We start from the raw sequence: 18348 nt of genomic DNA on the forward strand, positions 1-18348 counted from the left end.
AAGAGCCCCAAGTGCCATCCCGCCTGTGATTTACATTATAACTGTCGGGAAGGCAGGGGTAGGCAGTTCGGGGACATTAGTCACCCCGAATCTGACCGTGTGTCTCAGCCCTAAGAGAGATTTTGGCCACTGGAGTTCCATAATAGTAATAAATCAAGCCTATAGTTATTTGGAGCTTTACTTTAAGACATATTCTTAACTTGATTCCTCTTGGGTGCCGCAAGACCTGGGGCAAAAATATTCAACAAAATTCATGTTACCAAAGCTATTGAACCTGGTACACACTCATGAGTCAATAAACAGCTTAGGGAGATAGTAGTGGTTAATTTATAAAAACTTGGCAAATTTACACATGGTCAATAACCCATGGCAACCAGTTGGATATACCCTTTTATTGTTCTACCTGCAGCATGCATGTAGTACATAATGATCTGGTTGCTTTGTTTGAGTCAGATAGGAATGTTTCCCTCTTTTCTTGAACTTGAATGTGTCTTGGTGTCAACCCAATGTACTACAGGAGTCACAATTGCTACCCCAGTATCATATATTCCTTACAAAGAAAATGATTAATGCAGTGATCCCCAACCAGTGGCTTGTGAGCAACATGTTGCTCACTTATCCCTTGGATGTTGCTCCCAGTGGCCTCAAAGCTGGCTTGGAAGCAAGTTTTGGTTCCATAAAAACCAGGAGTACTGCCAAACAGAGCCTCCAGTAGGCAGTCCACATAGAGGCTACAAAATAGCCAATCACAGGACTTATTCTGCACCACCCAGGAACATTATTTGTGCTTGTTTTGCTCCCCAACTCTTTTACATCTGAATGTGGCTTATGGGTAGTGATGGGCGAATTTATTCGCCAGGCGCGAATTCGCGGGGAATTTGTTTTTTTCGAAAAACGGACGCCGGCGTCAAAAACGGGCGCCGGCCGTTTTGCAAATTTCGCACGAAATTTGCAAATTTTTCAGCGAAACGGCGCAAATTCGCCCATCACTACTTATGGGTAAAAAAGGTTGGGGACCCCAGATTAATGCAATGTCATAATTAACCTTTTTATATTACATACATATTTTCTTCACTAAAGGTTGGGGACCCCAGGTTAATGCAATGTCATAATTAGCATTTGTATATTACATACATATTTTGTTCCCTTATTTTCATAGGAAGTGCTGCCATATCTGTGGTGTTCCTGAAAGAAACCCTGAGGCCATCCGATATAGTAGGTAAGCAAAGAGCATTTTCTGAAATTGTTTTAAATATGCCTTTTACTACTATAAATAATTTTTATAGGGGCAAAAAGTGACATCTTTATTTGTCACTTTGCAGGGCTCTTGGGCTCCAGTCATTAATATTATATACAGTTCAACTGATAGCAATGGCTTACAACTTGTCTTGGGAAAAGCAATGATTAATGTTATATAGTGTTTGTGAATTGCCCCTCCATTGGCTTTAATGAATAGCTGCAGGACTTGTGCTGGCGGGGGAATTATACCAAGAATAAATGTTTCTAGAGCAGGGCAAGATATGTCCAACCTGTATCCATATACCTGAGCAAATATTCCTGCATTGCCACATCTCTCCCCTATTCTGGCTCTGGATCTGATCCAAATTTTCTCCCCACAGCACCAAGGTAGTACCCCAGGTTTAATAGGGAACCAAGGGAATACCCCAACAATAAGCGTCACTGCAAGGTAAATCCATTGCTGGCAGCAGTCAGGTTTTATAGCAGCAAGAATTAGCAAAAATGTGGTGAAATATAAATTTAGGTTTGAACCTAAAAGAACCCCTGTGTTTCCGCCAGGCTCTTGGTTTCTGATTATTTATTTACCGTGTTCCCACGCTGATGTAGATTAGTAGAGTCATCCTTAAGCAGAATTCAGATGGCATACACATGTTCAGAGGAATGCAAACCCCCCACTTTTGCTCTATTTTCCATTACTTAGTCCAGAAATGACTTAGCATTTACTTGGAAGCAAAGCAACTTCTTTATTCCTTTCAAACCAAATGGAGCACAATGAATGAGATGCTTGCCATATGTGTGTCTGTATACATATGGGTTTTAATTGGACTGTGTACATTGTGTATACTTATTGACAGCTCTGTCTGTAATGTTGATATGGCATTGCTTGCAGTACTGGAATACGATGAGAAATACCATTATGATTTAAAAAGCTTTCAAACATACATCTAGTTCTCACCCGGGGCAATGGGATCATTCACACGACTGCCTACTGTATTTCATTCACAGTTGACATTAAAGGGACATTAGCACTTGGTTTTATAGAAGTACATTATGAAGCATAAAGTAGTATATTTTTTTGTTACAAAGCTGTATTCTTATTGCTTGCTACGGTATAGATTTTCCTAGGCAGTAGTCTGTCTGTCCAGCTGCTCGCAATGTCCCTCTGCTTCTTCTGATACCTCTCACGCATGTTCCTTTACCGAGTCTTAGACTGAAAGCTCATGGGTTTTTATTAGCTGGTGGTGCAATCAAGAGAATTCCTCCTCCAACTCAGCTTTGGGGACCTCTGCTGGGCAGGCAGTTTCCCATTTGAGGTTTATCCTCCTCTTTTCTGGGTTTGTGGGCCAATGGTATGGGAAGACTTTCTTTTTCAAGGTGGCTTTTCCTGAAGTCCATTTTACAATTTATTCATGATGTAAAATGTCCATCCATTTAAATCATCTGCTCTCTGGAGGAAGAATTCTTACTCTTTTGCCAGTTATAATGATGACCCATAGCTTTGAGCCCAAAAGTATGAGAATGCAATGTGTCAGATGTTGGCAGGTAGATACAGGGACTTGGAATCATTCTTTAGAAGGCTATACATGGGCAGATCAGCTAGTTTAGAGAGGTTGCCAAACAAGCCGACCTTGCCCCGATATGCCCACCTTGAGGGGGCTATATGGGCTGATACGATCGTTGGCCCTAGAACCCCATGATTGGATCACAACACCAGGACTGTAGGTGGTTGGTGCGAGGAACATATCAACGAACCAATGCTGTCCTTGATCTAATGGGATTTATAAACATGCCTGACCGACATCTGCCTAATTTTTGGCCAGATATCGGTAGGGGAAGCCCGTCAGAGGGCCCCATACACTGGCCAATAAGCTGCTGACTTGGTCTATTTGCAGCTTTTATCGACCCATGTATGGCCACCTTTAGAGGTAGTTTCAAATGTAAAACAGGTATGCTATTGTTATCCAGAATGCTTGGGACCTGCGGTTTTCTGATAAGAGTCTTTCCATAATTTGAATCTCCACACCTTAAATCTACTAGAATATCATTTAAACTTAAATAACTTTATATAAACTTAAATAAACCCAGTAGGCGGATTTTGCTTCCAATAAGGATTAAATAGTTGGGTTCAAGTACAAGGTACTGTTTTATTATAGAGAAAAGGGAAATCATTTTAAAAAATTTGAGCTAATTGATTAAAATGGAGTCCATGGGAGATGGCCTTCCCGTAATTCTGAGCATTTTGGATAATGGGTTTCCGGATACTGGATCCCAAACCTGTAATGTTTTTAACCACATGTTATTTAAATGACTGTATGTAGGCACTTCATGTGATTTTGGATATAGGGATCTTATGCATAATTATACAGTCATGCCCCTGTTGCAGGGATTTCCTTTGTTTTCTTACAGATACCACTAACTTTGTGTATGGATATCACCTTGCCTTGCAAGTCTCCTCTGAAAAGCCTGCTGTCATTCCTAGTGATTTCTCCACATAAGAAACTAGTTTGTGAGGATGCCCTAGATACCTAGAGCAGGGACTAATATTTGGGGTGTGATCTGAAAACATATGAAATTGGTAGAAAGGATGGCTGAAACGTTTCTGAGCAACAATCATGTGCTGAGCACTTTAAGTGACCAAAAACACAGCATTAAAGTGTCCAAGATAATCCCATGTGCCATTAGCTATAAGGTGGAAATTGTCTCTAACCTGTGAATCAGATCTGCCCCAGGTTTTTCCCATTACATAGATCTCCCGTCATTTCAGGCTCCAACAGAAGTAGAAGCCAAATAATTTAGCAGAACAGTTTATTTACACGTCCTTATAATTTTCTATGTGAATGATGCAGCTTCTAAGGAAACATCTGTTTTGCTGGATTCCAGCTTATGTTATCATTATTAATTTGTTTCTGTTGTGCACAGTGCATACATGATCATAAGCCGTGCTTGGGTGGGAGATACCCGGGGTTGTGACTGCTGCTTTCTACATGATACAGGTTCCAGACGCCAGCTTCTAAAATGATGAACTATATGATGGTTCTGTTTTGACTCATTTGAACATAGAAACACAACCATATCAACTCACATGAGTTTTAAAGGAGTCACTTTATTTTTGCTTCTCTCATCTGGTCACCTGTGGCAATAGCTCAGTATCCCACTTCCTATTATTTGTAACTGAAGTACTTTTAACCACCTGGTTCAGAGGTTTGAAAACCCAAACTCTGGTAAAGGCAGCTTTGAGTAGACCTCCGAACAAGATGGGGGAAAAGTGACCAGGGTAGCGTCTGGCACGGAACCAATTTCTAAGACCCGGATCCGACCTGAACCCGCAGCCTGCGACCCAAAACACAACCAGCGTAGTTACCGACCTTTGATCCGCTACCTGACCCGCAACTGCCTTATCCACAACCCAACCCGCAACCCGCCAACCACCAACAGGAAGTGATGGTCCTGCAAACAGGAAGTGATGCCATCAAACGTAGGCAGCAGGGGCGTAACTATAGAGGAAGCAGACCCTGCGGCTGCAGGGGGGCCCAGGAGGTATAGGGGCCCCACGAGGCCCTAATTCATTTACAATTTCAATAAATATTGGAGAAACAAGTCAACCTCTAAACATTTTGGGGGCCTGAAAAATAATTTGCTGTGGGGCCCAGTAATATCTAGTTACGCCACTGGTAGGCAGGGACAGAAATACGTTTTGTAAAACTTTAAAAGTAAAATATAGACAATATTACATAAGATAAGACATTTAGATGAGACCTGCAACCCGACCCGCAGACCCGCGGCTATACCTGCCCCTGAAAATCCTTCCCCTCATTCCGCAGGGTGCCCAATTTTTTTGTGGGTAACCGACCCACTGCAGGACCAGCGCATATAGGAGCATGGACTAAAACACAATCTATAAAAGGCCCACCAGCTTGACATCTTTAAAGGAACAGTAACACCAAAAAATTAGTGTATTAAAGTAATGAAAATATCATATAGTGTTGCTCTGCACTGGTAAAATTGATCTGTTTGCTTCAGGAACACTACTATAGTTCATATAAACAAGCTGCTGTGTAGCAATGGCGGAAATTTAAAAAAAGCTATGTGGTACAGGTTAAATAGTAGATAACAGATAACACCATTATGTTCTACAGAGTTTATCTGCTATGTGACCTGAGCCTTTTCTCCTTTGAACTGCTGCCCCCATTGCTACACAGCAGCTTATTTATATAAACTATAGTAGTGTTTCTGAAGCAAACACATCAGTTTTACCAGTGCAGGGCATTATATTTTTATTACTTTAGAACACTTTTATATTTTGATGTTACTGTTCCTTTAAAAACATTGTAAGGAAATTCTATCACTATCTCCTTAACATATACAAGACTAAATGGTAGTTAATGACTACTGTTCTACCCTACTGAAGGGGGCTCTGTCCTATAAATTTAAGGCAGTCGGCAGCTTATTGGCTGTGTATGGGGCCCCCCAACGGGCTTCCCCGATCGAGATCTGGCCAAAAGTCGGCCAGATCTCGATCGGATGGGACTAAAAATCCCGTTGAATCGCGGCCACATCTGTTCGTTGATGCGGTCCTGCGATCCGACCTCCCGTTACCATTCATTAGGATGCAATCGTTGGGCCCTAGGGCCTATGATCGGATCACCTATGGGTGGGCATATCAGGGAGAGATCTGCTCGTTTGGCGACATCACCAAACGAGCGGGTCGCCAAACGAGCGGATCTCTCTGTGTATGGCCACCTTTAGTGCTGCAGTTTGGTCTGTTGCAATTGTAGGCACCGGACCTGGATGTACCGCCCTTCTTTTGGGTTGGTGCGCTGCATCTCTGCCATGCACAAAACGAAAGGGTACTCGTCTCCTCCTAAACCTGCCACAGGTGTCTGTATATTAATGCGGCCCTGTATATACTATACAGTAAGTTTGTATTTTCATGTTGACATGCCCAATGGACATTAAGACCTGAAGGTATATTTGTTTTATTTCCCATACATTGGTGAAGGTATCACTGGTTCAACCTTCAATTTTAACTTCATTGCCCTTGGGACTGACCTTGCCGATAATGCGAATCTGTCCGCATGGAGCCGCATTTAGGGCAGGTGTGTAAAGGTCCCAGGAGGTATAGGGGCCCCCATGAGGCCCTAATTAATGTGCTATTTCAACATATTTTGGTAAAAAAGGATAACCTCTGGGGGCCCTAAAATCAATTTGCTGTGGGGCCCAGTAGCATCTATTTACACCACTGATTTAGGGGGCTATGTAATAAGATACTAAGTTTGCCCAGGAGTAGTAACCCATAGCAACCAATCAGCAGCAAGAATTTACTAGTAACCTGGATAAAAGCAAACATGTTATTGGTTGTTATTGGTTATTGTTACTGGGCAATCATAGTGCCTTTTATTTTATTTTGAGATCCAACATAAATAGTACTTTTGTTTTGTAATTATAAGGATACATATTTTATTGCAAATTCTTCCAGTCATAGGATTCTAGATTTCCGTACAGGCATGATCCGTTACTCTTCTGTCCATAACCATTGAATGTAATGGAATATGCATTAATGTGAATGTACGAATGGATTTTTGGGGTGAAAAACACTTACTTTGAGCATCGAAAGGGGCAAAAACGACATACATTTTTTTCCAGGCAAAACAAACACTTTATTATATGATTATCGTGTAGCTTTAAATCTACGCATCTAAGCATCCCTCATACGTACTGTGTATTGAAAAGAAAATAATGTCAGCATACTTGCTGATGGAACCATTTCAGTGGCACTGATAGAGTATGTAAAAGGCACTTATCAGACAGATAATGCCATGTATGGAAGTAATTAGCTCATGTTAAAAGGAAAAAAATATGATATAATCTTGTCAATTCTTATAAGTCTTGTTTCTCCTTTGGGATGGGTGTTAACAGAGACAGAGCGAATTCCAGATGAGTTTTCTCATAGAATATTGCTTGGCTGCGCATGAGTTAGTGTATCATGCTGTTTCTGCAATTAAATCTTAATCTCACACTGGGCTCTTAGAAATACTATAAATACTGATCTTGCCAATGTTTTCTATGCTCAAATAACAAAGTACTTTTTTTTTTACTTTGCATAGAAATGTCCTTATTTTGGGGAGAAATCTCGATTCCTTGAGTGAACAATTGTCTGAATATTTTTTTTTTTTTTTTTAAATAATGAATGTTCAAAATGTGATGGGCAATATTAATAATTACAGTTGTCACATAAGATTTTCTCACAGGACTGGAACAAAGGGTCAGTTATTTAGCGACAATCCCATAACCCATGGCAACCTGTCATCAGTTCGTTTTGTCTGATCTCGTATAAAAACAAGATTGAGCCAATTCATTATACTCTTTTAAATACAGAAGAATATGCTTAAGAAAAATAAGTGGTTCAGGCTGATTTATTGAAAATTCCCCAAAAAACTCAGTAGCTTTGCCCATCTTTTCCACTTACTGCCCAATTAATTGTCTGTGTAATGTAAGGCACCCCAAACTCACAGCTAACCCCAAGGACCCGGTCACGGCTCTCTCTTCTGCCTATAGCAGCTGCCTCTGCGGTGAAACTCAGAGAAAAAATTCACTCATCCCTACTTCACTACTAAGAAGCCGATAGGACTTAATGTGAGATGAGAGAGTTCTGAGCAGGCTAGGGAATCGAACGCATGTGGAAAGGATGGGGAAGCAGTCAGCGAGACGTGAATAGGCAGGGCCAAAACAAGAAGGGCAATGCAGGACCAAAACAGATAACAGAAGAGTAGTCAAGGTCATAGGATGAGGTCAAACCTAACAGTAGCCTGGTACAAAAGCAGGATCCAGAGAGTAGTCAATATACAGGCAGAGGTCGGTGCTATAGGCAGAATGGCAGAGTCAGGAACAGGCAAGTGTCAGGAACAGGAAAAGACTAGAGAAGCGGACCAAGGAACTATAGGAATAGACCTTTACATTTGGCAATGGGAATAGGACATTTGCGTTTTTAAATATTTAAATTTTGCTACAAACCGCGATGATGTCATGCTGCGCGCCAAATAAGGGGCAAAGACACAGAGCACCGTGCAAACCCAGAAGCGACGAATATTTGGAGGGCCGCACAGAAGAAGCAGGTGGTGGGTGTCCCCACAGCCCCAGTAGACCTACAGGTACTCTTACACTCTGGTTGTGCAGAGGAGCTGATGGCACTCGGCACACTGCTCTGTACTAATCCACAGCTAGGTGAACCTGATATGGACCTTTAGCCTGTTTTTGTCTGTGTGACTTCAGGGCTGTGATTGGCTGTCTCCCTCCTACTGTGCTTCTAGCAGGGACCATTAGGACACTCCCACCCTCATTTGAAACAGGGACTATAGGATATCTATAGGTAGCTCCAATAAAGGGGCCATTTTTAAAGATATTTATATTTAGCCCAAAAGTAAAATCAGCACCAGCATCAGTTTTCCTTGACCCACACCCACCCCCCTCCCCTCCCAACCCAAATCTGCTCTGCTCCGTCCCCTCTAATTAAAGACCCATGCCTGCATGTCATGAAAGGGGCAGGACAGGAGCGAGTCTATAAATTGATGGGCCGGAAGCCGGCAAAGCGAAGTCGCAGACGGGGAAATCGGAAGGAAGCGCTAAACCTGAACCCGCCCATGACCCCAAGATTTTTTGAGGTAGCCAGCCGGACTCCCGGATAAAACCCACGGGACCACATCACTACTGCTCAGCATGCCCAAAGATAAGAAATTGATCAACTATTGTATCAATTTAGAACAGTTTACAGAGTCGGTGACCCCCCCCTCCCCCACCTTCCAGAGCTGCTTTAGAAAGACATAAGAAGGTGAAAAATGAAACTTTAAACTTCAATATAAGAAAAAAGGTCACAAATAGAAAATAGAAGGCAATTGAAAAAGTCATGATTTCTGGTGAACTATCTGTAACCAACTAAACTGAACAAAGTGTTGGTATTGAACAACCCCTTGGTTGAATACATATTAGTCATCTCACTGCCAAAAGGTCATAATGCTATTTTCACATGCGTTTCAGCTGACCGTGTTTCTAAGAACCAGTTATGAAAACTTTCTTTAGCCAGTGGATTTAAATGGATAGCCATAATGTACCACCAAACCTGTTGCAGGATGGCTGGTGATTTGTGCAGGGCGAGGTTCTTCCTCTGTCATAAAATGATGTACGGTAGGCTTCGGTCTGCAGGCTATTGCACTGTGTTGTGCGAGATAATTTAATATTGGGAAAACTTGCTGAGATTTATGGGCTGGCAGAGCTAAGGCTTGCTCTTTTATTGCATCTAATATAGTGTCTCTGGGCTGTAATAGATAATGCTTATCAATTTCACAGCAGCCTCGCACAAGCCTGGGATCTCTGGACCTTTATACGTTATATTAAATTAAAAAAAGAGAGAAAGCACAACCCTCGGTGTTATCCGTTTTTAATGTAGTGTGGTTTTTCTTATTAACAGGCGGAACTCTGGCAATTGCAGGGACCTACCTCTTAGTCACTTTTTCTCCCAATGTATCTGAAGAAATAACCGCCTTGAAAGTGCAGAGATATGCTGTGAGCTGGCCCTTTCTACTTTATTTGGTAAGTGATTTATATACTGAAATCAATATTGATAGTTAAATACATACATACTAAACATTTCAAATGCCTCTGGATACAGTGATAATTTGTCATTTAAAACTAACCGACCATTAAAACCTCTTTGCATTTATGTTTGCCTGAAGGCTCATAAAGTTGAGAGGTCCGTTGTTAAAATATAATTTAATTAAAGGCTGGGGTCATAAAATGACAAGACCCTCTCTGGCGTAGCAAGGTTCTGTGGCAACTACGGTACTAGGGACTGCCATGGGAGGGAGCCCCTGCAATATTTCAAGAAGATGGCAAGTGGTATGATCCATACTCAGAACTGACAATGGGGACTTTGTGTTTCCAGTGAGTGTGTGTAGGCACCTGTGCACTGAGGGTCATTTTAAGACCCCCTGTGGTGAGTATAAGAAAGAATTGGTGCAAAATATTGGAGCAATGAATAGGGCATCTGCTCAAAATTTTTTGCATATTATTTTAATTATGAAATCTATAGTTTTTGTTATTTCAGCTCTAAACACTGCTAACTTGAAATTGAGAGTAATGCCACATTCTTCTTCCTGATCAGGGCTAGAACTAGGGGTAGGTAAATGCCTAGATGCACTATTTGGGTGTGGAAAAAGGCAAAGAGCACCCTCTTGGGATGGGGGGACTGATGGGAACTATTGCTGCGGCAAACACTGGACGTGGGAATGTAGGATTGGTCTAGCGTGATTTGGCAGTGGTTGACTCTGAACAGGTGGATGGAGGTGAAGAGGGCCGGAGCTGGCCTTGAGTGCTTGTAACTGTCAGCCTAGCTCTGTTCCTGATTCCAAAAAACAAAGTCAAGCAAGCCAGCAGTCTACTGAGAAGACCTCTGTATAATGAGCTGATCCTTATCTAAAAAGATAAGGCTTTGGACACACAAACGCTTTTCCACAGTGGTCTGCGGCACAGATTTTAAAAAGCCCACGGATGCAGAAATACGCTAGCATAAGTGCCATTGCCTAAACTTGAAACCACTAAGCATGTTTACACAGCAGTCGGCTTTTTTAAAAACCACAGTGCGGTCCAACGCCAAAAACGTTGAGGAAAAAAGTATTTGTGTCCATACCCTAAGCTGTAGCTGGGGGAAGGGAGGTGTTTATTTATACAGGGGGCTTCTCAGTGGACTGTAAATTTGTTTGACTTTGCTCTTTGCGATCAGGAATTACAATGCAGCTTTTGTTTCATTTCAAATTTTACCCTGTTTAAAGACCATAGATATTTCCTAATTAAAATATTAGGCAAAAAGTTTGTTCAGCACAAGCCCTTTTCACTACCCCAATGTTAAAAAGGGCAGTATACTATCCCTTTAAGGGCATATTTTTCCCCATTTTTTTCCTTGTACTTATAGTACAATAGTAGATCTGTTCACTGTACCAACATTGAAATAGGCAATATGCACTGCCCCTCTTAGGCTTATGCAACGTCAAACACAGTAGAAGGGGTGGAGATTTTTTATTTTTTTTTAGACAATGGATAAATGGTGTCTGAACACAGCCAAGCTGATAGGAACCAATAGTTGTTGTGGCTCAACCAAAACATTTTTACAGGTATGGGATTCGTTATCCAGAAACCCACTATCCAGAAAGCTCAACATTTTGAAAAATGATTTCCCTTTTCTCTGTAATAATAAAACAGTTCCTTGTACTTGATCCAAACTAAGATATAATAAATCCTTGTTGGAGGCAAAACCAGCCTATTGGGTTTACTATATGTTTACATGATTTTCAAGTAGATTTAAAGTATTGTGATCAAAATTACAGAAAGATCCGTTATCCGGAAGACCCCAGGTCTCGAGCATTCTGGATAACATTTTCCATATCTGTATAGGATAACAATAATAAGGAAATTAAAATAAATCTACATTTTTCATTCTTGGTATTAGTGGCCCTTTAAAGGAACAGTAACACCAAAAAATGTAAGTAACAGAGATAAGTTTTGTAAAACTTTAAAAGTAAAATATAGACAATATTACATGAGATAAGAAATTTAGATGAGACCTACAACCCGACCCGCAGACCCGCGGCTATACCTGCCCCTGAAAATCCTTCCCCTCATTCCGCAGCGTGCCCACTTTTTTTTTGCGGGTAACCGACCCGTTGCAGGACCAGGGCATAGGAGCATGGACTAAAACACAACCTATAAAAGGCCCACCAGCTTGACATCTTTAAAGGAACAGTAACACCAAAAAATTTGTGTATTAAAGTAATGAAAATATCATGTACTGTTGCCCTGCACTGGTAAAACTGATCTGTTTGCGTCAGAAACACTACTATAGTTCATATAAACAAGCTGCTGTGGAGCAATGGCGGAAATTGAAAAACGGCTATATGGCACAGGTTAACAAATGGATAACAGATAACACCATTAGACACACAAAGCTTATTTGCTATCTGCTGTGTAACCTGAGCCTTTTCTCCTTTGAATGGCTGCCCCATTGCTACACAGCAGCTTATTTATATAAACAATAGTAGTGTTTCTTAAGCAAACACAGCAGTTTTAACAGTGCAGGGCAACACTGCATTATATTTTCATTTCTTTAAAACATTTTTATTTTTTGACATTACTGTTCCTTTAAGAGACTGTTGTTTTAGTTCTACTGAAGCCTCTTCCTTACGTATACCCAAAATGCAGCTCATTAGTATGACAGCTGACTGGCATCAATTAGTTCCTTTGCTATCCTTCTCAATTTCCTCCTAGCATTCTCTTCTGATTCTGTGGCTGTCATAGACCTTATTGATTCACCTTAGATGAACACAGCAAGGAGCTTATTGCCCTCCTATTCAAATGTCATTGTACAAATGAAGGACTTGCACATACACACACGCACGTGCATACACAAACACTTGCAGGACCAAAATGGCATCAGAAGTGTCAGAATCGGCCAATTAATGATGTAAATAGGGATTACAGGAGATGAATCTGCCTTGCTGGGTTTATAAATATCCTTTCTTTATTGCTGCAGTCTGTCATTTTTAATATAATGATGTATAATGAATTCCAGGAGCATTGGCTCAAATGTCTTTCCATTTCCAGTGCTATGAAATGCTAGTGAAAAACAGTTTAAACATACAGATTTTTGTAATTGAAAAATCGCATTGGAAAGGAACATTTCACATTTACTACTCATGCCCAAATACTAGATGCCCAAATAGACATGGTCAATACAGGATACAGGTATGGGACCTGTTATCCAGATTGATCGGGACCTGGGCTTCTCCAGATAAGTGGTCTTTCTGTAATTTGGATCTTTGTAACTTACGCTGGCCATAGATGCAAAGATCCGATTGTATGAATTCTCGATTCATATGATTTTCTGACCATGTGTGGAGAGTCCCGACATTTTTCATCCCATGGAGATCAGTCGTTCAGTCGATTGACCAGGTTAAAAGATTTCTGTCGGCTGCTGATAATATCTCTGCATGTATTGCTGATCAACTGATAGCTTTGGTCGGACATAACTTTCGTACGATTGCTGTCAGGGGCAGAACATCGGCTGATCTGTTCTTTTACTACTTTATTTAAACTGAAAATTAGTGGGAGGTCGGGAGTTGGGGAAGTCTGATCGTTCGAGGATTCGAACGATCGGATCTTTGCGTCTATGGCCAGCTTAAGTCTACTAAAAAATCTATTAAACAATAAATAAACCCAATAGGATGGTTTTCCAATAAGGATTAATTATCTTTTAGCTGGGCTCAAGTACAAGCTTACTGTTTTATTATTACAGAGAAAAAGAAAATCATTTTTAGCCAGCACACAAGTAGTTTCATGTGATGTTTTAATTCTAAATTTACATGCTAAACAAACAAGATAAGGAATGGCTTCAATGTCTAAAATTTGTACTGATCATCATAGTTACATAGTTACATTAAATTGGGTTGAAATTAGACAAAGTCCATCAAGTTCAACCCCTCCAAATGAAAACCCAGCATCCATACATACACCCCTCCCTACTTTTAATTAAATTCTATATACCCATATCTATACTAACTATAGAGCTTAGTATCACAATAGCCTTTGATATTCTGTCTGTCCAAAAATAATCCAAGCCATTCTTATAGTCATTAACTGAATCAGCCATCACAACATCACCCGGCAGTGCATTCCACAACCTCACTGTCCTGACTATGAAGAACCCCCTACGTTGCTTCAAATGAAAGTTCTTTTCTTCTAGTCTAAAGGGGTGGCCTCTGGTACGGTGATCCTCTTTATGGGTAAAAAGGTCCCCTGCTATTTGTCTATAATGTCCTCTAATGTACTTGTAAAGTGTAATCATGTCCCCTCGCAAGCGCGTTTTTTCCAGAGAAAACAACCCCAACCTTGACAGTCTACCCTCATAATTTAAGTCTTCCGTCCCTCTAACCAGTTTAGTTGCACTTAGTCTCTGCACTCTCTCCAGCTCATTTATATCCCTCTTAAGGACTGGAGTCCAAAACTGAACTGCATACTCCAGATGAGGAGTTACCAGGGACCTATAAAGAGGCATAATTATGTTTTCATCCCATGACTTAATGCCCTTTTTTTTATGCAGAACTTTATTTGCTTTAGTAGCCACAGAATGACACTGCCCAGAATTAGACATTGTGTTATCTACAAAGACCCCTAGATCCTTCTCATTTAAGGAAACTCCCAACACACTGCCATTTAGTGTATAACTTGCATTTATATTATTTTTGCCAAAGTGCATAACCTGCATTTATCAACATTGAACCTCATTTTCCAGTTTGCTGCCCAGTTTTCCAGTTTAGACAAATCACTGTGCAAAGTGGCAGCATCCTGCATGTAACCTATAGTTCTGCACAATTTAGTATCATCTGCAAAAATAGAAACAGTACTTTCAATGCCCACCTCCAGGTCATTAATAAACACGTTGAAAAGCAAGGGACCTAGTACAGAGCCCTGCGGTACTCCACTAACAACACTGGTCCAATTAGAAAATGTTCCATTTACCTTTTAGCCAGTTCTCTATCCAGGTACAAATACTATGTTCCAGGCCAACATTCCTTAATTTAACCAGTAACCTTTTGTGTGGCACTGTATCAAATGCTTTAGCAAAGTCTAAGTAAATCACATCCACTGCCATCCCAGAATCGAGGTCTCTACTTACATTCTCATAAAAAGAAATTAAGTTAGTCTGGCAAGAGCTATTATGCATAAAACCATGCTGGCACAAACTCATAGTATTATGATTTGCTATGAAGTCCAGTATCTTATCCTTTATTAACCCTTCGAAAAGCTTTCCTACCACTGACGTCAGACTAACTGGCCTATAGTTTAGAGGCTGAGAACGGGATCCTTTTTTGAATAGAGGCACCACATTAGCAATTCGCCAGTCTCTCGGCACTATGCCAGATCTCAATGAATCCTGAAAAATTAAGTAAAGATGTTTGGCAATCACAGAGCTAAGCTTGCTAATTACCCTGGGATGAATACCATCTGGCCCTGGACCTTTGTTAATCTTAACATGTTCTAGTCTCTTTTGAATTTCATCATGTGTGAACCATGTATCATTAGTTGTATTACTAGAATTGGGACTGTTAAGAAGGAAACCTTCACTTACTGGTTCCTCATTTGTGTAGACAGATGAAAAATATGAGTTCAGAATCTGCGCTTTTATTTTGTTTTCATCAACCAGCTGACCCCCCTCTGATAGTAAGGGTCCTACCTTCCTGCTTAATTTTTTTACTATTAACATATTTAAAAAATAATTTTGGATTTTTTTTACTGCTTGCTGCAATATCCTTTTCTATAGCAATTTTAGCTTGCCTTATAGCTTATTTGCATGATTTATTGGCCTCCTTGTACCTTATAAATGTTTCGGCTGTACCAGCTAACTTGAAAGCCTTAAAAGCACGTCTTTTCTTACCCACCTCAACACCAACGCTTCTATTGAACCAAAAAGGTTTTGCTTTGCAACGACGTTCCTTGCTTACAAGTGGAATATACTGACAAGTATATTTATTAAGTAGCATTTTAAAGACTTCCCATTTTTTAAAGACTTCCCATCATGATCTGTGGGTATTTATAACCACCAAAAATGGAAATGTATACATTAGATCAGGAGTGCCCATACTTTACTAATGCGAAGTCTACTTTAAGTGATGTTGTGCCAATATGATCTACATCCATAAAAGTTAGCATTCTGTTCCATGGATAATATTACTTAAATATTGATATAAGAGAAAATGTAAATTGCTATATTTAACAAATAACTATTTCTTATGTAACCTTAATGTAATAAATATCTGAATGAAAAGCATGAGACAGGAGGGAGATTTAGACAAGCTGTTTGTTGGCAGTGTCTTGAGATCTACTGATCACCAGCTAAAGGACTACTGGTAGATCCCGATCTACCTTTTGGGCACCCCTGCATTAGATCATGCAAGTACATTAACCTGAAATGGAATTGATATATAAAATCATGTAATTATCTCAAGCTTGATGGTTTTGCAGCTGATGTCAAAACATTCTCTAACTGCCGGAGGAATGTGCTTCTCAGAAATATAGAAGTTACTGCTATCAATAGTAGTTGAAAATAAACACTTTCCATAACGTAAATAGTGTTACTTTTTTTTAACCTTCAACACCCTCGACATTCAAACTTATTCTTATACAGTGGTGTAAATATTTCGGCTGCGACTATTCTCAGGCCCACCAGAGCCTAAAAAAACTGTTTTTCAGGATGAAGGGGCAGGGATTTTTTTTGTGAGAAAGTGCAGGGTGTGAAGGGCTCAAATCCAGGGGTTGGGGCCTCAGTGGAGGGCCCAAGCACGCATATTCTGCACTCATGCCCGGCCAACAGTAGTTATGCCACTGTTTTTATATCTTGGCCCTGATCCCAAAATACAACTTCTCACTCCCTATGCTTTGCCTCTGACCTTCAACACTCTTCTCCTCTCATCACTTCATACCACTGCCAACAGCAAGATTTCTCTTGAGTTTCTGCCTGTCTCTGAAATTCCCTACCATGACCAATTAAACTCTCCCCTTCCCTGCAAACATCAGGAAATTTAAGTATCATCAGTCAGGACCCTCATCTGGCCTTCTATGGACCCAGAAACGTAACTAGAGGGGGGCGGGCCCTGGCGCAGGATGTGCAGCTGGGCCCCCCTCCGTACGCCCAGAACTGGCCAGGAAGAAGCGGCGTGCAAACTGCCGGGTGGCCCTGAGGGGGTGCGGGCCCTGCTCCCCCGGTAGTTCCGCCACTGTATGGACCCACACCCTCACAGTAGACGCAGGGTCTGCTCTTCTTTATCTAATGCCACTGTCTTACCAACTTTGGGGCAGAACGGATATACAAGTAGACAAGTCTTCAGAATGACATTGCTGTTTGGTTTGCTCAGGCAGGGCTATATGAGACTGTTTTGCTTACAGACCCTTAGTCTCTTAGGCAGTTACAGTTGTTTGTATCTTGCCAGCAAGGGAGAATCTCATTGGAAAGTTAAAGCCACCTTGGTTTGTATGCATTGCTTCTTCTCATTGTTCCACCATAATGGACGCAAACCCTGTGGCTACTCGGGGGTCTAGGAAGAACAGGGCACCCAGTGGGCTACAGACTAAATATAAAGAAGGCCCCATCAAAAAAATATATTCTTTCCAAAGGTTAGGGGGGCACTAAAATGATGACGCTTGTGGAGCCAAGCAACTTCTACTCATACCACTGACTGACATGGAACATTGGCTGACATCTGAAAAAAAACAAACAAGTGAGTGGGTTTCTGAAGATGAATTGCACATTTTTAAAAACCAACAAGAAGCTTTGCTTTGCAGGCTGCATAGGTGTAGTCCAGCTATTTTGTACTAATTATGCCTAATGTATTATTGGCAATGCCTTCCCTTTCAGCACTTTTCAAGACCAGCCTTTCTAAGTTATCTGAAGGCTAATGTGCATTTTGAGTTGAGGCAACAATCCAAAGTTCTGTCTGTTCTAAATCATTATCAATGCGACCAGCAGATCCAGAAGTTTCTCATCATCCTTAACTTAAACAGATGTTTTAATTTTCTGAAAGAATCCATGCCATCCAAAATCCTATTTGGATACCACCCCACCATTAGAAGTTCATTAGATTATGCTTCTTACTGCAGATTTATAAAATAAGACCATTCTAACCTTCTCAGTATGGTAATTTCATGTAATGAATCATTGCCCCTCTGTTCTACATCTGGTTCTCTAAGAACCCTTTTGTTTTTGTCTGAAAATAATAAAAAAAATAGAATCATATTGCAAAGTAGATACAATTATTGTATTGGCAGTCGTTTGCCTTGTTCTTGCGTGGATCCTTTCTTGAACGTAAACTGTAAATCTGCTAATAATTCTGCATGTTTTGGGGAAAATAAGTGGTAAATCAGAGAAGAATGTACCTCTATGCCTACAGTTCATCAATCTCTGCCAACATTGGGATTAATGGGAGGGTCCGCGGAAGAAGAGCGCCGATCCCTTTCACGCAATGTCCTACGCACAACTGTACCTATTTAGGCACTGTGACTATTCTTTTCAAA

At 40.7% G+C, this 18348-nt stretch overlaps 1 protein-coding gene across 1 annotated transcript in view; it reads left to right on the forward strand.

The window, feature by feature from the left end:
- The window catches only part of nipal2.L (NIPA-like domain containing 2 L homeolog), a 49483-nt gene that overhangs the window by 22385 nt on the left and 8750 nt on the right, over positions 1-18348 (forward strand). Inside the window, 2 exon segments of the mRNA NM_001096248.1 lie at positions 1160-1219; positions 9701-9822. Coding sequence (NP_001089717.1) covers positions 1160-1219; positions 9701-9822 — 182 coding nt within the window.

This window comes from Xenopus laevis, chromosome 6L (assembly GCF_017654675.1).
Source record: "Xenopus laevis strain J_2021 chromosome 6L, Xenopus_laevis_v10.1, whole genome shotgun sequence".
NCBI lineage: Eukaryota > Metazoa > Chordata > Amphibia > Anura > Pipidae > Xenopus > Xenopus laevis.